General features: G+C 39.9%; 1 protein-coding gene across 6 annotated transcripts in view; it reads left to right on the forward strand.

Moving 5' to 3' along the window:
* The window catches only part of LOC148873731 (putative serine/threonine-protein kinase SIS8), a 98,326-nt gene that overhangs the window by 7,887 nt on the left and 67,199 nt on the right, over positions 1-23,240 (forward strand). For 2 of the 6 annotated variants that reach the window (XR_016104768.1, XM_088963514.1), the window contains exons 2-5: positions 1,396-1,457; positions 1,628-1,719; positions 1,911-2,306; positions 14,853-15,056. Coding sequence is in view for 5 of the 6 variants with exons in the window: in XM_088963514.1 (XP_088819640.1) it covers positions 2,058-2,306; positions 14,853-15,056 (453 nt within the window). In the remaining variant the exon portion in view is untranslated. Of the gene's footprint in view, positions 1-1,362; positions 1,458-1,627; positions 1,720-1,910; positions 2,311-14,852; positions 15,057-23,240 lie in introns of those variants that run through there. The other 4 variants (XM_088963515.1, XM_088963516.1, XM_088963517.1 and 1 more) reach the window with 4 other exon arrangements.

Here is a 23,240-nt window from a genome sequence, read left to right on the forward strand (position 1 = left end):
AGAGGAGAATAGCAATTCCACCACTTTCTGCTGAAGAGTATTCATGGATATTCCTTTGAAACTCTCCGAATTGAACACCCACAAATTGCACAAATAAATTATATGAGAAATTAGGTCTTCAAAGGTTCTAGCTTTTATTGTCAAACAAACGGCTGTTTCTTTCTTCCGAAACTCCCCACAAGACTGCTTGAGCTACTGTGTGCCAGTATATTCTTCCCCATTTACCTAATCCTCTTCCTTGCCATTGTCTAAAGAAATCTCCAATATGTTTCGGGAAAACCCAGTTATACCCAACTAGTCAGCATGTAATCTAGAAACTTTCATCCAGTTTTTCCATTTTTGACCAAGGTTCATTCTAGCTAACATGTAATCTAGAAAAGACCAATTAACATGATCATAGGCTCAACTCATCATACCCAATCTGTTTTTCAATTTAATCAAAGCTAAATTCTCTTTTGCTGATAAAAAAATTCATCTTTTGTAGAACAAAACTTCCATGAGAGAAAAAGGAGTACTGAGGGACATCAGATCCCCAAAAGAGTTTTTGCACCGACAACCAAGAATAGACTGTTGCCCTTACGTGATGTAATATTTTTTTTTTTGATTGTTAACTGTGAAGTTTTATTAATTTGTGTACAACTATTTGTACATATTGCTGTACATCTCACTGCATAGGACTCCCACAACATTTGATGTTGCTCTGCTGATCCAATTAAAAAAATTTAATGCTGTTCTACTATTGTCTTCATGTAGTTCATTTGCAGACTATCAGCGTAGCATCCAATTACTTTTACGAATTGAGGATGAGATGCCATACATATTGTGTTATTTCTTCATATCTTGGTTGTCCGCTCTTTTCCCTTAATAAGCTTGTTAACAATAAAAAAGGGAAGAATTGCTGGACCCATTGGCTTTGGTGGATACATGAGTATAATTGATGGCTATTCTACATGGAATGAGATTGACTAATTTTCTCCATTATGGAAATCTCATGGTGAATTGACTTCCATGTAATTATAAAATGGTTCAATCACAACAGCATGGGCCCATGGAAATATAGACTTGTAATTTGGGAGTAAAATATCTTGTAATATGGTTTCTCCTCTCTACTGCAGTACTGCTTTATTTTGTTAATTTTCTACTTTGGTTTTATGAGAGATTTTTGGAACCTTCTCTCTGTTCTATGTGTTGGCCAAACAATGAAATTTACTTGTAACTGAAATTTCTGCATGTGTATATGCCAAATTTTTTCTGGTAGTTATTCAATATCCTCACCCTTGCTTTTGTGGTAAGGAAGTTCCATTTTAGGCAAGATTGCATGCTTTTCTGTTACACTAAAGATGGTTGCCCTGTTTTTGATAGGGTCCTAATAATTTCATTCGTGCATCTCCACAGGCTGGAATTATGTTTTTCACACTGGTGCATATCGTGGGAAAAAAAATTGATCAGTCTTTCAGGTGGGGCTTCATTAGATATCTTGTCATGATCCTAATGTCTTACACACTTTTAGTTGTATTATTATTGTCGCTTTACACCTTTAGGATCTCAATGGTAGGTTTGTCGGGTTTTAATCTAAATGTACAAAAATAGAAAAAAGTTAATGCCTGAAAATGTGGTATCTATGCAGTTACAGAATGAAAGAAAAGGAAAAAAGGGAATTAGGGAATTCAATCCTTACCACCCAAAATCTCTGGTTCAGAAGCAACCCTTGATTCTGAGGTACTTTTGTTCTTGTGACGATAGTGTTTTTGTCCCACCACTGGACACCTTTGATATCCGTTTCTTTTAATGGTTGAGTTCCAGAAACCCAACCTAAGGAATATAAATATGTTCACATATTTTCAGCATAAAATTTGTACCCAAATGTTTCATAAAAGTTTCAACTAAAATCATTGTGCTCTATTTTGCAGTTCATATGAGCTTTGGATCAAGCAAGTCATATACAAGAAGTTTGTCATCCTGTTTTCTGTCATCTAAGTATTCCTTGTAGACATAGAATCTTCTTAATGGGGTGAGAGGTGGGGCGAGATGGTTTTACATTGCAAATCTTCAAGGAGATGGAGGAGACACGAGAATATGCAGGGCTGGAAGAATCTGGGCCTTCTAATGCTACTTGTTGGCCCTCAGGTTTTATAGAAAAATTTCAATCAGTTTCTCTGTCCACTCAAGAAGAGAACCTGAACACAAAAGAACCAAATAGCAACCATGGGGGAGATGAGTTGACATCCCAGGCAGCTTCACAAATTCTCTGGATGACTGGAATGATTTCTGGAATTATTCCTAATGGGTTTTACTCTGTCGTTCCGGTGAGTAGTAGCTTACATTTTGTGGTTAGAATTTGCATTTCACCCATCAAAATGTTGGTTTTTCTTTTTTCTCTATCATCTATTCCAGAAACCAAATTTTCTGATAAAAATGTAAGTGATGCAATTATAATTTTTCTAATTCTTGCTTTACAAAAATATGGTTTGTTCTCTTGACAGTGCTTTGATATTCTATTTATTTTATATGTGCTTATGAAATTTTTAGTTGTCTTATGTATGTGCCTTGTCAGCTTTAGCTTGAAGCATATAGCTCTGGTATATTATAGTGATTGTTGTTTGTCTTTCTACAAGTTGTTCAAACTAATGTCATTTCTTAAACTTGATCCTTGTTTTCTCATTTTCTACCCCCTTCCTCACCAGAAAGTAAAGAAATAAATAAACCTAAAAAAATTTAAGCAATGCTTTAAAAAACAGATTAATGGTTGGGCCTATATTTTGCTTAATTTTATTAAACCATAGTTCAATCATATTTAGGTTAGTTTTATTGATTTCCATTTCTATTCATTAAATAAATATAAACATAACTATAATTATGACATAGAAAATATTGATAAAAAGGGAAACAAAATAGAACAAGAAAATTCTGTATTGTGAATTGGTTATGGGAACTTGGGAAGCTTGCATGATGAAAAATGATTGATTGATTTGATTCAAAATACTAGTAATTACAACCCAAATAGGTGGGCAGTTTTTTTATATCTATTAAGAAACTAACACAAAAATTTAGTTACTATGCTTGATTTGATAGGGGGTTAGTTTTCTGTTTAGTTTTCATCAAGACATCGTTAGCCTAGTAGGTAGAGTGGTGCTTTGTCATACAGAGAGTTAATCATATTCAGAATGTCTATATTTTATGCCAACAAAGTCCTAGTTCTGGTTTAACTAGGTTGATGGTTCATAGTTCAGCTATTGAAACATGAACCAGTCAGGGCCATGGAAATATAGACATATATTTAGAGAAAAGCAGACATCTAGCTAGGGAGGTGGGAGCTGGATTCACCTGGGTTCAAATATCATGTAATTACATGGCAGATGTATTGGCTAAACAAGGAGTCAAGAGAAAATAATTCTTTTGAGGGATCATTTCTAGGGAGAATTAATGTTAATGTAAATTAGCAGGAAAGGTCCATTGGTTAGGTAGCAGTCTGTTGTGGATGCATTCGTGGGAAGAATTACCGCCGCTAGTAGCAGCAGTGAGGGGGGCCAACACAGCAGCTTATCTTGCCACGTCAGCTCTCCTTGCCAGCTTGCCAATAGTTTACTTATTCTAGTTCTGTTCTTACTTATCTAGTTCTGTTCTTACTTATCTATTAGAGATAGGAACTGAGTTCTGTTAGAAGTCTGTTAGAAGTAGGAGTTCTGTTCTTACTTATCTATTAGAGATAGGAACTGAGTTCTGTTAGAACTCTGTTAGAAGTAGGAGTTTGATTTAAAGTTGGATTGTCCTAGCTTAGTCAAATGGAGTAAGGAGTCTCCTCTTGTAATCTCCTATTTAAGGAGCTGTGATTAGGGAATAAAGTATTCAGTTTGCAGTCAAGAGAAGAGTGAGGAGAGTTCGGGTGGTCTCTTGGACAAATCACCCATTTGGTTTTCTACAATAGGGTCTGCACGCAAGGGAAGGCGCAAGGGGAAGCTAGAGGTTCTCCCCGTGTTCTGACCCGTGACGAGATCCTACGCGCGGGCCCATAATACAGCCCCAGCCTAAAACAGTGGGATACTTATTGTACAGTGATATAGTCATTCTTTTCATAAATTAATAAGGAAAATGGCAGCTATCAATAAAAAGGCATATGTAGCTATTAATTTTCTAGAATTACTTGCTATTATTCGTGGTATGATTGGCCCAATAATTTAGTGTATGACCCTGATAGATCCCTAGGTCTTTGTTAGGTTGCATTTTCTTGATTTCAATTTTATAAGGATCATCTGGATTTTAATCTAAAACTGTAAGGTTTTGATCAACAAAGAACTGATGCAATGAACTGCTATTTTTGATTTTTGATTGGTTTTCATATATTGCCATGCATTTCATTTCAGCTGTACCTGGCAGAGATACTTTGATGTTTCATTATGTTTTATAAAAAAAGGTAGATGAGCTTGAATAAGTGGAACATGTTGAAATTTGGAAGTAGCCTAGGTTTAATCAGATTTTGGGGTTGTTTGCATGCGGTGCTGTGAAATAACCAGTTTTGGTGCCATTTAACCTGTATCCATATCATCACCCAATACATCCATGGTTTCAGTGATGTTTCAGCTGATACACTCAGTTATTGCTACAGTATCGGTTTCTTTACAATTTTATATTCAATCAACTCCCATTAATTCTATCCTGTAATTAATGCCCGTTGACTCTACTCCCATTATTAATTAACTTCATTAAGCTCAAATTTATTTTTTAAATTTAAATGACATCATTTCCATATAAACAGAAGAAGGAAGATAGTCTGAAGTTCTGTTGAGATTAATCTAAATGAAGGCATCTCGGGAAGATGGGGAGTTCGATTCAGTGAGAAGATGGAAGAAGGTTCTGAAGGTGGAGGCAAAAACATTCATCTTGGAAGAAGTTTGGACTAGAAGAAGGCTATCTCTGAAGATTGTTGAACTGAGGAGAGCTTCTTTGATACTTGAAGGAAGGCAGTGCCCTGGTTCTGATGAGTTATTGATGGAGCTAAGAGGACAATGAAAGAAAGCGAATGGAAATAATGCTACCTCGAGGGTGAGGGCTGAAAGTATTGTGCGGAAAGAAAGGGGGAATAGAAATGGGGGATTTGTTGGAATACAGGAATTCTATGTAGGACTGAAGCAATATACTTGCCTTCCTGAAGGTGGGAGGGCCTTGGGGTTGGATAGAATAGCACAAGCGCTATAGGAGTTTTTGGTGGCAGTATCTGAAAAGCAGAGTGGCTCAAAAGATGCTCAAGAAAGCAAGAAGCAATCCCAAGAGAGGCAGGCAGGGGTAGAGAAAGTGGTGTTAGAAGAGGAGAAAGATCCTACTGAAGTAGATGTACAACTTGATGCTGGATTAGGCTCAATGAGTCTGTGGGTACAAACCAAAAGAAGACTGGGAGAATAAACTAGTACTCTCGGTAAATAAATAAGTTATAGATAGTAAGAGCTTAAGGGAAGTGATTCAATTACTGTTGAAGACTTCAAAGTCGGTGCAGATCTACCCTTTCAATGAGAAGAAGGCTGTGGTGTCAGGAAAAGGGATTGCACAGGATTTTTGCAACTATCTCGGTAGTTACAAAACAGGGTTTGGTGGTGATAGAGAAGTGGTCACCAATTTGTAACGAAAGATTAGTGGAACACACAACATGCATTGAGTTGATGGTTTTAGTTCTACCCTTCCTTTGGTCAGTTGAAGTGTTCAGGAGAATCACAAAATTGTGTGGAGGAGAAATGTTATGCTTTGATGGCTTATATCTAGGAGCGACAAGCATTAGAGTAATTGGAGCAAAACTGGAACTCATCCCATGATCATTAGCAGTCTTCTTAGAAGGATGGGCATATAGAGTTTGGATCTCCGCCCCTAGTTCCTTTAGTCCTTTGTGTGTTTTTCCTATAGGTGAATCCAGCCCAGCTGTGAAGTCTGCCAATTCAAATGAGTCGGTGCAAATGACAGAGATAGTGGGTGAGATAAATTCTGAAGTAGAAGAGAGATAATTGGGGGACAATTTGGGAGCTTATTCTGGAATTATTTAGAATTCGAGTGGAAGAGGAATTGAGCAAGCAGAAGGTAAGGGATGAGGAGGGGGATAATCCAAATCCTAGAACAGGGGAGAAAAGTGTGTGTAGTGGAAAAACAAAAAGACATAGGAAAAGAAGAAGAGCGAGCGAGGTAGGAAAGAAGGGAAGGACAAGTTGGAAGAGTCTAGTAAGAAGGTAGGAGAGCTATGCAAGAAGAGGAAGAAAAAAATGGAGAAACTAAAATGTGAGGTGGCTTATGATAAAGGTAGTGACAGTAGGAAGGTTAGGAAAAAGGAGTAAAGAAGGTGGGACCTAAATTGTTGTCCATGAAGATAATAAGATGGAATGTAAGAGGTTTGTGGAATTCAAAGAAAAGACGAGTGATCAGAGATTTGTTGAGGTCCTTGAGGAGAGAAAAGCCGAATGTAGTCCTAATCCAAGAAATAAATTTGTCTGAAGTGGACAAGAAATGGGTGACGAGCATTTGGTCAATAATATATCTAAGGTGGGCCTTTTCACAATCTTGGGGAGCTTCAAGGGGAATTATTACATTGTGGACGAATGAAGACTAGGACTGAGTATAGAAGAAAAGGGGAAGGAACTTAGTGGATTAGGTGAGAAAAATGATGAATGCAGAGAGCCACCCAAATTAAAAGGGTAGGAACAAAAATAAGCTAGAGGAAAGTTCACCAAAGGGAAGGCCTATCTTAGAAAGGAGATAGGAGATGAGAAAAAAAGAAAAAGAAGAATGAACGAGGTGGAAAAACTAGTCTGTGGAGTATCCTATGAGAAATCTGTAAACAGGAAGAGGGAAAAAAAAGAAGACTAGGATTGGGTAATAGGGAATGGGTTAGACAAAAAGTGGGATGAAGATTCTTTGTTGGAATGTAAGAGGATTAGGGAGTGCAAAGAAAAGGAAAATCATCAAGAATGTGTTATAAAAGGAGAGACCGGGTAGTGGTTATGCTCCAGGAAACAAAACTTTTGGATTTGGATGGAAGATGGATAAGAAGTATCTGGAGTAGCAGGGGTCTATGTTGGTCCTTTGCCCCATCTTGGGGTGCTTCGGGTGGTATCCTTACAATTTGGAAGAATAAGGAAGTTGATTGTCAGGAGGAGTTGATAGGACAATACTTGGTATCAATAAAAGCCAAGAAGATGATTTATGGAAGGATGTGGGTGCTGACTAATATGTATGGCCCGGACTCATATAGAGAGAGGGATACATTTTGGGGAGAGTTAGCCGCAATTAGGGGCTATGGGATGGTCCATGGTGTTTGGGAGGGGATTTCAATGTGATAAGGTACACAAGTGAGACAAACAATCCCAATCAGACCATAACAAGTATGAGACATTTCAACTCCTTGATTGAATCCCTAGATATGAGAGAACCTACCTTGTTGCAAGCCTCCTTCACCTGGTCAAATCCTCAGGAAAGTCAAGTTTGCTCAAAACTGGATAGGTTTCTTTTCTCATTTGATTGGGAGGAGTTGTGGGGAAACTTAACACCAAAAGCCCTCCCTAGAGTAACCTTGGACCATTGCCCTCTAAGCCTCTACCAAGAAAACCTTATTGGAGGCCCCACACCTTTTAGATTTGAGAATATGTGGCTGGAAGTTCCAAACTTTTTGCAAAAGGTAAAAGATTGGTGGTTAGAAGGTGGAATAAGGGCTAGAGAGAAGGTGGTGTGATTCTCCAAGAAGTTGAAAAGATTGAAGGAAAAGATCAAGGAGTGGAACAAAGAGGAATTTGGAAATCTTGAGGTCTTAAAGGAGGATTTAGCTAGGAAAATAGAGGAGTTGGATCAAAAGGAAGCCAATAAAGAATGTGGGTCGGAGGATAGAGCCGAAAGATGGAACTTAAAAGTGCAACTAGGGGAGATCCTAAGGAAAGAAGAAATTTCTTGGAGACAAAAATCAAGGTGTAAATGGCTTGGAGGGGGATGGAAACACTAGATTTTTCCACTCCCTAGCAAATGGGAGAAGGAAAAACCAAATCTCCAGTATTGAGGTGGAGGGAAGAGTAATAAACTCAAAGGAGGAAATTGAAAGGTGCTTTGTGGATCATTTCAAGTCAATCCTGGGATCCTCTTTTGAAAGCAATTTGGATTTGGGAGAATTACAGTGGGATAGAGTGCCAAAAACTGAAGCTGCCCTCTTAGAAAGAGCCTTCAGTGTAGAGGGAGTCCATGAAGCAATTTTCTCGATGGGTAGATCAAAAGCTTCGGGCCCGGATGGTTTTTCAATGGTTTTCTATCAAGATTGTTGGAAAATCCTGAAGGATGATTTAATGGATGTCTTTGTTGAGTTCTATAAAAAAGGGAAACTCTCTCCAGGAGCAAATGCAACCCTTATTGCTCTAGTGCCAAAAGAGAAGCCAAAACCCCTAAGGAGTACAAACCGATAAGTCTTGTGGGTAGCATGTACAAGGTCATTGCTAAAGTTCTAGCTGGTCTGTTGAAGACAGTCTTGCCATTTGTTATTTCACAAAACCAAGGAGCTTTTGTAGAAGGGAGACAAATAGTGGATCAAATCTTAGTGGCAAATGAATGTGTGGAAGCTAAAAAAAAACAAGGTGGCAAAGGTTTGGTTTGTAAATTGGATCTAGAAAAATCTTATGATATGGTGGATTGGTCCTTCTTGTTGCATCTCATGGAAAAGATGGGTTTAGGTGAAAGATGGAGACTATGGATCAAAGAATGTATTAGCTCGGCACACTTCTCTATTCTGGTAAATGGGGTCACAAAGGATTTCTTCCCGGCTAAAAGAGGACTGAGACAGGGTGATCCCTTATCACCATTCTTATTTACTATTGTGGCTGAGGTTTTGAATAGACAAATCATTAAGGCTAACCAAGAAAATCAGTTTAAAGGCTAGAGGATTGGTAGTTCAGAAGTGGTGGTGTCTCACTTGCAATTTGCAGATGATATAATCATTTTCTGTGAGAGTTGTGATGAATTTGAAAATTTTGGGGGGCAAGTTCAACAGTCCTCCAAACTAAAAGTAAATTGGGGAAAAAGCTGGTAGTTGGAATAAACACAGGGGAGGGGGACATCCAAGCCATGGCAAATTTGTTAGGCTGTGAAGTGAAAAGCTGGCCTTTAGAATACCTAGGTATGCCTTTGGGGGGAAACCCAAAAACGCCAATTTTAGAGAGATTCACAAAGAAGTTGGCAATGTGGAAGAGAAATTATATTTCCTTGGGGGGAAGAATCACCTTGATAAAATCCACCCTAGCAAACCTGCCCACCTATTTCCTCTCCACTTTTAAGACCCAGTGAAAATAGCGAGGAAGTTGGAGAAGATAATGAGGGATTTCTTGTGGGAACCTGGTGATGAAAAGAGGGATCATTTAGTGAAGTGGGAGCAAGTCTGTAAACCTAAGGAGTAAGGTGGCCTAGGTATTGGGAATATTTTACAGAAAAACAAGGCCCTCCTAGGGAAATGTCTGTGGAGATTCCCTTGTGAAGAAGATAGGTTGTGCATTTCTTGGGCTGAGCAGATTGGTACAACAGATTTAGAAATGGAAGGAGACTCACTGCTGGTCATTTCTTGGGCTAAAAACATTACATCAGCACCTTGGAAGCTCAAATTTATATACAGAGAAATTGACATAATTGCAAGGAGGTTCAACATTCAGTTTGGTTGGGTCAAAAGGACTGCAAATGGGTTGGTGGACACCCTAGCAAAACAAGGGGCAAATAGATCTACCTTGTACTGGGCAGAACTGTAAATGGTTTGTAGTGTTTGCAGATTGGGTTAATGCTTTCTGCAACCTATAACTATTGTATTTCAATATTTCTCTATTTTAATAAAATCTTTTTGCTGATAAAAAAAAAGAATGAAGACTAGGAGTGTGATCAAGAATTAATTAAGAACTACTCAATGTCCATTAAATTGAAGAGTCAAGAAGATGGGTGGGCATGAGTGTTATTTGTTAACTGTTGTTTAAGGTCCTACCTCATATAGTGAAAGGGAGGGGTTTTGGGAAGAACTAACAACCATTAGGGGATTGTGGGATGGCCCATGGTGTCTGGGTGGGGACTTCAATGTAATAAGATTCTTGAGTGAAACTAATAACCCAAGTCATAGGATTATGTCTAGTACAAGGAAATTTAATCTCTTTGTAGAACACTTTAAATTACGGGACCTTCCTCTTGAGCAAGCAAATTTTACTTGGTCAAACTTCCAAGAGATCTCTAACTGTTGCAACCTAGATAGATTCCTCTTCATAGCGGATTGAGAAGCGGAATGGGGGGGGGGGAATTTAGGTGTCACAGCATTGTCGAGACCTATATCATACCACGCCCAATCAAGTTATCACAAGAAAGAGTGGGAGGAGGCCCTTGCCCTTTTAGATTTGAAAACATGTGGTTCCTTCATCATGAGTTCTTAGCTAAGGTGAAAGAATGGTGGGAAGAGGACCAAGTGGAGTTCAATTGGAAGGGGTATAGATTTTACAAGAAACTGCAACTGTTGAAAGCTAGAATTAAGATTTGGAATAAAGAGGTGTTTGGTAGGGCTGAGGAAAGGAAAGCAGAAATTAGTTGGAGAGTGCATGAGCTAGATGGACTAGAAGCCCAAAGAAGATCGAGGGTAGAAGATAAGGTGGAAATATGGAGATTAAAACATGAATTGGAAGAAAACTTTTGTGGAAGGAGGAGTTGGGTTGGAGGCAAAAATCTTGATGTAAATGGCTAAGGGAAGGGGATAACAATACGAGTTTCTTTCATTTGATGGCAAATGGTAAAAGGAAGAATTTTGTGTTGAAGTTGGAGTGGGATGGTCATTTTTTGACAAGGGAAGTGGAAATAGCACAAGCCTTTGTTGACCATTTCAGCGTAGTTTATGACAATCTAGGGGAGACCGATAGAGAGTTTAGAGGATTTGGAGTGGAGAGTGGAAAATAGGGTTTTGTTGGAAACTTTGGAAAAGAGATTTGAGGTTCAGGAAGTGAGAAATGCAATCTTCTCTATGGATCGGTCTAAAGCCCGTGACTTGATGGTTTTTATGGTGGCTTTCTATCAAGAATGTTGGGAGATAATTGGAGGGGATTTATTGGAGGTTTTTGAAGAATTCTTTGAGAGAGGTAAATTTAATTTGGGAATAAATGCGGCTTTTATTGCCTTGATCCCTAAGATGGATCAGTCTAAAGGCCTTGGACATGATAGTTTTATGATAGCTTTCTTTCAAGAATGCTGGGAGATGATTATAGGAGATTTGTTGGAGGTTTTTGAAGAAGCCTTTGAGAGAGGCAAATTTAATTCGGGAACAAATGCGACTTTTATTGCCCTGATCTCGAAGAAGAAGGATGGTCTCCAACCAAGGATTTCAGACCTATAATCCTAGTGGGAAGCATGCATAAGGTCATTTTTAAGGTGCTAGCCCTAAGAATAAAAAAGATCCTGCCTTAGCTAATCTCACTAAATCAAGTGGCCTTCGTGGTAGGAGGCAAATTTTAGATCAAATACTTATTGCAAATGAACATGTATAAGTGAGGAGGAAGAAGGAAAAGGGGCTGGTTTGCAAATTGGATCTTGAGAAATTCATCAAAAAAAATTGGATCTTGAGAAGGCTTATGATACGGTGGATTGGGATTTTCTGTTAGAAGTTCTTAAGCACAATGGTTTTGGGATAGACAGTGTAGATGGGTGAAGGGATGTATTTCCTTGTGTCATTTTTCAATACTAGTAAATGGAGTAGGTAGTGATTTTTTTTTCTTGCGAAGTGCCAAAAGGGGTCTTAGACAAGAAGATTTGTTGTCCCCTTCCTCTTCACTCTGGTAGCTGATGTACCAAATGAACTGATTTTTAGGGCAGTTGCCATTAATTTGATAAGAGGTTGGAGAATTGCTAGGGAGGAGGTGGTGGTCACACACTAACAATTTGCAGATGATGTCATCTTGTTTTGTGAAGGCGAGGAAGGGGAGATTCTGAACTTAAAGAGACTGGTGCTTCAGTTTGAGAAGTCCAATTTTAAAGTAAACTGGGCAAAAGTTGTGTGGTTGGAGTTAATTTAGGGGGAGAGGGGGTGGATTCCCTAGCTAGAATATGGGGTTGTGAAGTTGGGGATTGGCCACTATAGTATTTGCGATTACTACTAGGAGGAAACCCAATGGTTGATAGCTTTTGGTACCCAGTGATCGAAAGATTTGCTAAGAGGCTAGCAAATTGGAAGAGGAATTCTTCTCCTTAGGGGGTAGGAGAACTTTAATCAAGTCAACCTTGGCCAACTTGCCAATCTATTTCCTATCTACCTTTAGAGTACCAATGAAAGTGACAAACCAGCTAGAGAAGAGCATGAGGGATTTCGTATGGGAATTGGTGGACACTAAGAAGGATCATCTAGTGGAGTGCGAAATGGTTTCTAGGAGTAGGGATGATGGAGGCCTAGGAATGGGAAATATAATGTTAAGTCATTAAGGAATACTGCCTTGTTGGGGAAATGGATTTGGATACTGCTGGTGGAATGGGATAGACTATGGTCTAGAGTGTTTGTTAGCATTCATGGATTGGCAGACAATGGTTGGGATGCAGGTCTCGACCCTAAGCCTTCTCGGTGTTCTCTTGGAAAGCTATTCACGGTGTTTTACCTTTCATGCTTCCTTATTTCAAATATGATGTTTGCGTAGGAAACAAAGTCTTGTTTTGGGAAGATGTTTGGGTTGGTGAAAGCTCCCTTAGAGCTAGGTTCTCTTCTATATACTCCCTGTCAGAAAACAAAAGAAAAGTGATCTTTTCAGTCTTTGTTGATAATTCTTGAGATTTGGGCTTGAGGAGAGGTATAGGGATTCAGAAATGGGGATGGTTGACGAAATGATTACTTTGTTATGGGCAGTCTTCCAAGATCAGTCTTGTAGGGATTGTAGAATTTGGAAACCTTCCCCTTCTGGTTTTTTATTTGCTCATCTTTCTACAATTTCTACTTCAGACCTTTAACTTTGTAGTGAACTTCCCAACAAAGGAGGTGTGGTGTAGCCCTGTACCTCAAAAAATTTGGACTTTTTTCTGGGAAGTGGTACTCCAAAAAAAATTAATACGTTGGATTTATTGCAAAAAAAAAAGAGGCCAAATATATGCCTCTTCCCTCATGTTTGTGGTCTCTTTTTGGGTTTTGGTGAGACAATCACACACTTATTAATCCCATGTCCCTTTGTGTTCTTTATTTGCTCTTGCTTCTCTTCTCTTTTTCGGTGCAGGTGGACTCCGCCCCTGAATGTGGTGAGTCTCTTTTATCCAACTTTTTGCAGGCAACGAAAGGTGTGTGGAAGGGTTATGCGGAGGAGCAGCTGTGTTATGGTCAGTATGGGAGGAAAGAAACAATAGGATCATCAAAGGTGTGTTTAGATCCAAGGAAAATGTAGTGGGAGGAGTAACCATTAAGGCCATCCATTGCTTGAAATCATGTGATTTGTTTATGGACTTCTCATCTGAAGACATTTATAGGAATTGGGGTGCTGTGGCAACTACAACTTTATTTAAACCTGTGGTACAGGAATATTGGTCCCCACTGACACAACAAGGGGTAAATCTGAACTTTGATGGAAGCTCTATAGGTAATCCAGGCCCATCTGGAATAGGAGGTGTTTTTAGAGATGGTGAAGGCAAAATAATGGCTCTATATATTCTGAACCAATAGAAGTTGGAGATTCTTTGAGAGCGGAGACCATGGCCCTGCATCAAGCACTAACATTGGCCAAACAGTTGGGGCTGCACCCGGTTGAGATAGAGATGGATTCTAAATTGGTAATTGGGTGGATGCAATCATGTCGTCTGGGAATATGGCAACATGGACAGTTGATAAGGGAAATAGTATAACGAGGGAGGTGGGTGCTTGCTTTAAGTGGGTAAGAAGATCAGCTAATGGATTAGCTGATACCTCAGCAAAACCAGGGGCTGTAAGGGAGAGTTTGTACTGAACAGTGCTATAATGTATGCTGTTTGTTGGTTCAACTTCCTCTACTAGGGGTTGACTTCTCTGCTACAACCAGCAGGAGACCTTACCAACCAACCAGTTCGCACCTTGCAATGAGGTTGGGGAAGATGAGTTTTAAGTAAATGATCCAGAGGTGTTGATGAGGAATATATAGTATTTTTTTTTTTTTTTTGATTTTTTTTAAAGCTGTTGATGGGATGGTGGTGAAATCAGTTGGGAGTTACTTGGGTTCTATTTGAGGTTCATAGTTTAATGTAGGGTGGTATGTTTTTTATTTTCGTTGTCTGACAGGTGTTTGCTTTGTTTTATTTGTTGTGTTCTTTTTATTTTAATGAAAACTTAATCTTGTTATAAAAAACCATGGCAACTTGTTAAAGTAGCAAACATTTTAGATTTTAATTTTTAATCCACCTTTATGATCAGGAAAAGTATAAGTTTTAATCCACCTTTATATAGGGTTTCCTAGTTATCGATACATATCTCAAGTTTTTTCCACTGTATCCATGTCTTTTAAGGGAATATTGTGGTATCTATCAAAATTGCCTTTCCGATACTATTTGCAATACCTATACTTTTAAGTTTGAACCTTAGTAATAGCTGTGTAGGAACTTGGCTTACTATCATAACCTTAGTTGCTGTTGGCAGGTTAGGAAGGTAAAATAAATTAGAAGAAAGTGTATTTTTCTTATCATTAATAGTATTGTTATCTGTTCCTTTTGATTCTTGGGTAGTTTATATTTTTATTTGTAATGCTGGTATATCATTTCTCTATCTTGCTACTTGTTACTTGTTTCCTTTCATTAATGTTAAACTTTGAATCCATGGTTATTTAATTTATTCTTTTTTCCCTAATCTTTATTGAGCATAGAGGAGTTGCTGTTATTTGATAAAATTTCATGATTTGCAGGAGAAAAAACTCAAGGAGCATTTTGATAGTATTCCTACTCCAGATGAACTTCATGCCTTGGGTGTGGAGGGTCTTAGAGCTGATATTATTCTTGTAGATGCAGAGAAGGATAAGAAGGTTTCCATGCTAAAGCAACTGATTGTGGCATTAGTGAAAGGATTGAATTCAAATCCAGCGGCAGTGATTAAAAAGATTGCTGGTGTAGTAAGTTTTATATTATGATTGTCAGAATGTGTTTCTTTATCAGGTTACTTTGACAAGGCTTGAGATTGTATTCTCCTAATCTTGTTCTAAATGCCTCTATTTCCCTCTCTCTCTCTCTTATGGTAATTGAAGATCCCTTTATCAAGAGGTATGCTGAATGTCTTTCTATGGTGGCACTATCTGCCAATGCATCTGGAAACGTGAAACTGCAGGCCCAAGAAAAGGCCTACTTGTCTAGTTTCCTGGCTTGATGGGCCAATAAAAGTAGCGTTTTAATCGGTATATAGGGGTATCATAATTGTGCAACTGTCCATATAGAGTCCATGCACAAATGTCGGAAAAGTGAGTTTTTTTTTTTGATAAATGAATGAGATTTATTGATCAGCAGAGGAGAATAGTACAATGTCCCAAGGAGAGGCACGAGATGCAACCTCTCCTGGTTAGTTAAGTACAGCTTCCACTATATTATAACAACTTACAAAGTAGCACAAAAAAGGACCTCCCTGGAAACCTCTGTTTAGCCAGAGAATCAGCCATAGTAATAGCTGACCTACTTACCCATTTTACCTCAAACCTCATGTTCCTAGTTAACCACTTTACTTTTTTGATGAGTTCTTTGTAGCCCCAAATGGTAGCATCCGGGTTAAGCAGCCACCTTGTTACCACCTGAGAGTCTCCTTCAACTAGGAGATGCTCCACCCCAAGCTGGTTAGCAATCTGAATTCCTTGTACTGCATCTAGTATTTTTTCCCTCATAGAGTCCTCCACTCCCACCGGTCCTGAGAATAAGGAGATAATGTTGCTGTCCTAGTTCCTCAGGACACCCCCAATACTTGATGGCCCAGGGTTATCTTGGCTGCTTCCATCAAAATTTAACTTGATGATACCTTCTGACGGCGGATCCCATTCTGATAGGCGTTTGTTCTTCTTTGTAGCAGTATTTGCTATTACTAACCAATTCCTCCACAAATCATCAAAAGAGAAATCATCGAATATATCCAAGGTTTTCAGCCAATGTATTGCCCCTCTTAGATTGCAGTCATTCACTTCTTCTAATCTTCTTTCCTTTTCTAAGAAAACTCTTGCATTCCTTTCCTTCCACAGTGTCCATAAGGTTGCTGTCCTAACACATTTCCACATGAACTTGCCTCTTCTAGTGTGCCAAACAAAAAAAAAGGGTTAAATAACCTACTCAAATCAATTGGTGGAGACCACCTCCCTCCAAATAAACTAAGGCTCGAACTCCACAAGTCTGTAGCAAGGGAGCAGGAAATCAGCAAATGGAAACAATCCTCATTCTGGGCCTTGCACAAGAAACACCAATTTTTGCATGGATAGGTCGGGCCCTAATCTCTTTGAAGGGGAACGCTTGGGAGATGGGGTTGGAACAGAGGGATTTTTGAAAAGAAGAGCAAGTGAAAACACCTTTAGGAAGGGGAGTCCAAACTCTTTGATCATAAGAAGTGGGGTCCAAACAAACAGACTTTAGTAAATGAAGAAGCTCAGTGATACAAATCGACTCACCATCCCTTAAACCCCTATGAAAACCGAAATCCTAGTTTAAAGACAGGGGACTTAACGGGTTCGGAAGAAAATTTGCAATCGACTCATTTTTGTGAAGGGATAGGGAATAAAGCGATGGGAATCGATCTTTGAGGGGTTGAGTACCCACCCAAACATCCTCCCAGAACATGATAGCATCACTAGAGCAAGCATCATACCTGATAAAACTGAGGAAGCGAGGAAGAATGCCATGTATAGCTTTCCAAAGTGTTGTGAGGGTAGCTTGACGAGATATCCCGGCATCCCAACCATTTTTTGAGCAGCCATGAATACTCAACACCACATCTTGCCATAATCTCTCTCTCTCTCTCTCTCGGGGCCATCTCCATAACCACTTCCCTAGGAGGGCTACATTCTTTAGCACCTCATTCCCTATCCCTAGACCCCCTTCTTCCTTAGGTTTATTAACTATCTCCCATCTAACCAGATGATCCTTCTTCACCTCCCCTAGTTCCCACAGAAAGTCCCTCATTATCTTCTCCACTTTCTTAGCCTCCCTTGGTGGATTCTTAAACACTAATAGGTAGTAGGTTGGACGGTCGGAAAGTGTAGCCCTAATCAAGGTAACGCTACCCCCTATTGAGATGTAATTCTTTTTCCAAGCTGCCAATCTTTTATCAAAATTTTCCACAATAGGGCCCCAGAAATTGCTTTCTTTAGGGTTAGCTCTTAAGGGTAGCCCTAAGCAGGTCAAAGGCCAAGGAGAGGTAATGTGGCCTAAGCACTCAGCAATGGAATCAATCTCCCACTCCTCCATATTTACTCCAGCCACACAACTTTTATCAAAGTTTATCCTCAGATTGGAGGCAAGCTCGAAGGCTCTTATTAACTTCTTAAGGTTGTCCACCTTTCTCAGATCACTCCCTTCGCAGAAAATAACTATATCATCCGCAAACTGAAGGTGAGTTATTGGACAACCTCTCCTCCCTATTCTCCAACCCTTTATGTGGCCCTCCTCATCTGCTTTGGAGATCATTCTACTAAGGACATCAGCAACAAGTGTAAAAAGGAATGGAGAAAGTGGATCACCTTGTCTTAAATCTCTGTTGGTTGGAAAGAAGTCCTTAACCACTCCATTCACCAAGACTGAATAATGACAAGAACTTAAACATCCACTTATCAAATTACACCATTTGTCCCCAAACCCACGTCTTCTTAACACCTCCAACAAGAAATTCCAGTCCACTAAATCATAAGCCTTTTCCAAATCCAATTTGCAAACAAAACCTTTTCTGCCAGATTTTCTCATCTCTTCTACACTCTCATTTGCAATGAGGATCTGATCTATGATTTGTCTATCCTGTACAAAGGCTCCTTGTGCTTGGCTAATGAGAGAAGGGAGAATTGCTTTTTTCCTCCTAGAAAGCACTTTAGCCAAAATCTTGTAGACACTTGTCACCAAGCTTATTGGCTGAAAATCTTTGGGGTGTTTGCCTTCACTCTTTTTGGGAACTAAAGCTAGAAAAGTGGCATCGATTCTAAGACTTACAATATGTTTATCCTCAAATTCTCTAATGGCTCCAATTAGGTCTTCTTTGACTATATCCCAACAGTCCTGATAAAATGCCATTGTAAATCCATCTGGGCCCGGTGCCTTAGCTCTATCCACAGACAAGATAGCTTGTTTGATTTCCTCTTCCTCGATCATTCTTTCTAGTCATCCCCTTTCTATCTGGTTCAAGATTGGCCAATCCTCCTCCCCCACTAACAACCAATTCTCTAGGGGTCTTTGGAATATTGATTTGAAATGGTCCACAATCCTACTACCAATCTCCTCTTGATAAGTAATCTCTACTCCATCAATCTCAAGCTTTAGTATTAGGTTTCTCCTTCTCCCATTAGCCATAGCATGAAAGAATTTGGTATTCCCATCCCCTTCCTTGATCCAGTTATGCCTAGACTTTTGTTTCCACGATATATCCTCCCTCAACAAAACCTCCTCTAATTCTTTTTTCAATCTCCATCTTTGTTCTCTATCTTGCACATCCATTATCGTTTGAGTTTCTTTTTTTATCCAAGTCCTCAATCTGAGCCATTAATCTAGCTTTTGCTTCCTCCACTCTTCCAAATTGGTCCCTATTCCAGTCTTTTATTTTGCCTCTCAACCTTTTTAATTTTTTTTTATGGAATCTAACCCCATTCCATTTCACTTCTCTCATCTCTTCATTCCACCATTCCTTAATCTTAGCCAAAAAGTCTGGATGTGTTAACCACATATTCTTAAATCTTAATGGTCTAGGTCCATTTCCAAAAGGTTCTTGTCCTACTTCTATGGGGTAGTGATCAGAGGTTATTCTAGGTAGTGCCTTAGCCACCAATCCTCTCCAGTGGCTCTCCCAACCCTCATTAAAGAGAAATCTATCAATCTTCGAGCAAATTGGGTTTTCTTGGAAGTTGGACCAGGTAAAGATTGCTTGTAGTAGAGGAAGTTCTCGTAACTCACAGGAGTTAATGAAATCATTAAACTTCCTCATACTAGTCGTGATGGCCTGTCTGGGATTATTTGATTCAGTTGTGAATCTAATTGCATTAAAATCCCCCCCTCCCCCCAAAACACCAAGGGCCTTCCCATAAACCTTGAATGCCGTGAAGCTCCTCCCATAACTTATTCCTCTCTATGTAATTATTTGGTCCATACACATTTGCTAGCACCCATATAAAGCCATCTTCCACCATCCTGAATTTTAAGGGTACCATAAAGTTTCCTATCAACTCTATTGGTTCTACAAAGTCCTCCCTCCATAGAGTTACTATCCCCCCGAAGCTCCCCATGAGGGAGCTGAACACCATCTGACCCCCTTTTACTTTCCAGATCTCTCTAACCCACCTCCTATCAAGTTCAGCTATTTTGGTCTCCTGTAGCATCACAATATCAGGTCTTTCTTTCCTAAGTAATTCCTTAATCAATCTCCTTTTTCTAGCACTGCCCAAACCTCTCACATTCTAACTGATTATCTTCATTAACCTTCATGAATAAGCCCTAGAACAATATTTCCTTCATTTGGTTGCCTTTTTCCTTTCCTCTCTTCCACTAAATTTGATATCCTCTTCAATGTCTAAAATTAATCTCCCTACTTCAGACTTCTTCTTTTTCCTGCCCTTATTACCCACTGACTTCCTAGATGGCCCTTTACTTCCTGTTTCCTGCCCCAAACTGTTTGGGTTAGTATTTGCTTCAGATTTTTTTGGACTCTCCTCTAACATTTCCTCTTCTGTTTATATTCCTCCAGCAAGGTACAAATCTGCTTCCATATCCATTCTAGTTTCCTCCTGTTTCCTTACTACCAATGTAACTCCCTCCTGAGTTCGAAATCCCACCTTATCAATCACCATCCCCCTGCTGACGCTTGGTTGGTCTGGTTGAGATTCCAGGATATCTGTCACAAGCTGAGGGCCCTTATTAGTATCTAAAAACAAATGGACAGGCTTACCTGAAGGTGGCCTAGATGATTGCAAATGGATCGGCTGTTGGGTATCAGTTCTTGGATTCTGAGCCAGAACCATCCCCTTTTCCTGACTCAGCCATGGAAGTGAACTAGGTTCAGGTAATACTTTTTCACCCCCTGCAGTCAAAGATTCCTCCCTATGCTTTTCCTCTGCATGAATCCTTTGATAAGGTGCCATATTTGATTCCTGTTTCTCTGGTCCGATGTCCTAACTATGCTGAGCAAGTGGAGTAGAGTCGTTTATTGGCGGAGATGTCAATTGCCAAACCTCTTCAAGAGTTCCCAACTCCCTCTGTTTTTTGTTCGGAATACCTGGACTAATAGACATTTGTTCGCCGCTGCTGAGATTTAGGACTCTTTGTCGTCTAATGTTTCTAGTGTCTTGCATGTCCATTTCCTCCTCTGGAAATAAGATTTCTGTGTTTAAACTTCCTTCGTCCAAAATATCTTCTGGTTTTTGAAGGTCGATACTTACCAGACTCATTGTTCCTCCATATTCTGAGTCTGAATCAGAGAGCTCTTCATCTTCTGTCAGTCAGTCAGAATCTGAGTCAAGTGACTCGCTTCACTTCACACACCTAGGATTGTGGCGGTCCTGTGCGGAGGTACTTGTCTTCTTTGTCGAAGGTATCCACTGTAACGAATTGGGAGTTCTCGTTGAACTGTTCACTAACTTGTGCGAGCTCGAGGAAGACGATGGTAGACCTTGTTTATTGTCTACCCGAGGTCCTTCCCCTATCACATGCCCCTTTAAATCGTCACACGCAAACTTGATTCTTGGGCCAGTTATTTTTGGCCCACTTAACTTTTTGGGCCTGTTGTGCCCAGGAAGAAGATTAGAATTAGGAAGGGTCTGTCGAAATCTGATGGTCATCCCATTCAGTCGACCCCCTTAATAGTTATTAGATTCTAATGACATTTACAAAGACTAAACTGCCCTTACTTAAGTGTGGGGCAGAGTGTGTCTAATAAAACTGCCACATAAGCAAACCACTTAACAAACATAAGATGACTAAACTACCCCTATTTGGCTCACTTTAACACTCCCCCTCAAGCTGGAGAATATATGTCATATAATCCCAGCTTGTAACATAGATAGTTCACTTTCCCCGAGCTTAGAGCTTTTGTAAACTAATCTGCCCACTGATCATTCGAGCCCACATGTTCTGTGTTTATCTCTCCAGCAAGAACCTTCTCCCTCACAAAGTGGCAATCAACCTCTATGTGCTTTGTTCTCTCATGAAAGACAGGATTGGATGAGATATGGAGTGCAGCTTGATTGTCACAGTACAATCTCATAGGTTTATCGTTGTGAAACCTACTTTCTTGTAGGAGATTCCTCAACCACACTAATTCACAGGTAGTGTGTGCCATGGCCCTATACTTGGCTTCAACACTGCTTCTTGCAACAATTGTCTGCTTTTTACTTTTCAACGTCACAAGATTTCCTCCAAGAAATGTGCAATAGCCTGTAGTAGATCTTTTGTCATTCACTTAGCCTGCCCAGTCTGCATCTGTATACCCAACTACTTCAAGTTTTCCTCCTGGTTTATACAATAGTCCACGGCCTGGAGCTCCTTTCAGATATCTTACAATTCTAAGAACTGCATCCCAGTGAGGTATACGAGGGTTCTGCATGAATTGGCTCACCACACTGACTGCAAAGGAGATGTCGGGTCTCGTGATAGTCAGATAGTTCAGTTTTCCCACTAGTCGTCTATACCTTCTGGGATCTTCAAATACTTCTTCTATATCACTGCTCAACTTAACATTTGGTTCCATAGGGGTCTCAGCCGGTTTTGCACCTAACAGTCCTGCTTCTTTTAGTAGATCAAGAACATATTTTCTTTGGCACAGATTTACACCTTGTTTTGACCTGGCAACTTCTATTCCCAAGAAATACTTTAATGTTTGGAGGTCTTTTGTTTGAAAATGATTTTGCAGAAATTCCTTTAGTTTGCCAATCCCCAATTTATCACTGCCAGTAATGACACTATCATCTACATAGACCACTAATAAGATCTTCCCAGCTTCTGAGTCATAGCTGAACACCGAGTGATCAACCTGGCATTGCTTCATTCCAAAACTCTTCACCACTTCGCTGAACTTCCCGAACCAAGCACGTGGCGATTGTTTCAACCCATAAATTGCCTTCTTCAGTCTGTACACCTTACCATCCTCCCCCTGAGCAACAAACCTAGGTAGCTGCTCCATATTTACCTCCTCCACCAGATCACCATGGAGGAAGGCATTTTTTATGTCAAGCTGAAACAAAGGCCAACCATATATAACTGCCAGGGAAATTAGTACACGAACAGAGCCAATCTTAGCCATCGGAGAGAATGTCATGTAGTCCACTCCATACAACTGCGAGTAACCTTTAGCAACAAGTCTGACCTTCAGACGCTCCACACTACCATCTGGCAAGTATTTCACAGTATACACCCATTTACAACCCACAACATGTTTAACAGGTGGGAGAGTAGTAAGTTCCCACGTTTGAGTATTTTGAAGAGCAGAAAGTTTCTCTTCCATTGCTTGCCGCCATCCAGGTGAACTAAGAGCTTCTTGGACATTATTTGGTATGGAAATAGAGGACACAAGTGAAACAAAGTGGCGATGTGAGGTAGAAAGACGAGATAATGAAACAAAATTGGAAATGGGATCGAGGGTAGAACTGCGTTTACATTTCCGTAAGGCAATGGGTAGGTCGAGGCCTGAAGGTTAAGAAATAGGAGCCATGGGAGGATCCACAGATGAGGTAGAAATTGGAGGAGGGGCCGGTGTTGTACGACGTGTATACACTTGCCGGATCGGTGGTTGTTCGGTGGTGATTTGCACTGGCTGAGGTAATGAGTCTACTCCAACAACAACATTTGGAACTGGATCACTGACAGGAAGAGGAAGAGGAAGGGTGGAGACGAAGGTGCTTTAGGTCTTGAGAAGAAGGGGACAAACTCAAAAAAGGTGATATCAGGGCAGACATAACACTTTCGGGTAATGGGATTATAACACTTGTACCCTTTTTGAGTCCGAGAGTAGCCAAGGAAGACACATTTAATTGAGCGTGGATCTAGTTTGTCTATTCCAGGACTCAGATTGTTGACACAACACACAACCAAAGACACGAGGAGTTAATGGAAATGGAGATAAAGTGGGAAACAAGATAGAGAAG

This window comes from Nelumbo lutea, chromosome 1, assembly GCF_056320005.1.
Source record: "Nelumbo lutea isolate HS-2025 chromosome 1, American lotus-T2T, whole genome shotgun sequence".
Taxonomy (NCBI): Eukaryota; Viridiplantae; Streptophyta; class Magnoliopsida; order Proteales; family Nelumbonaceae; genus Nelumbo; species Nelumbo lutea.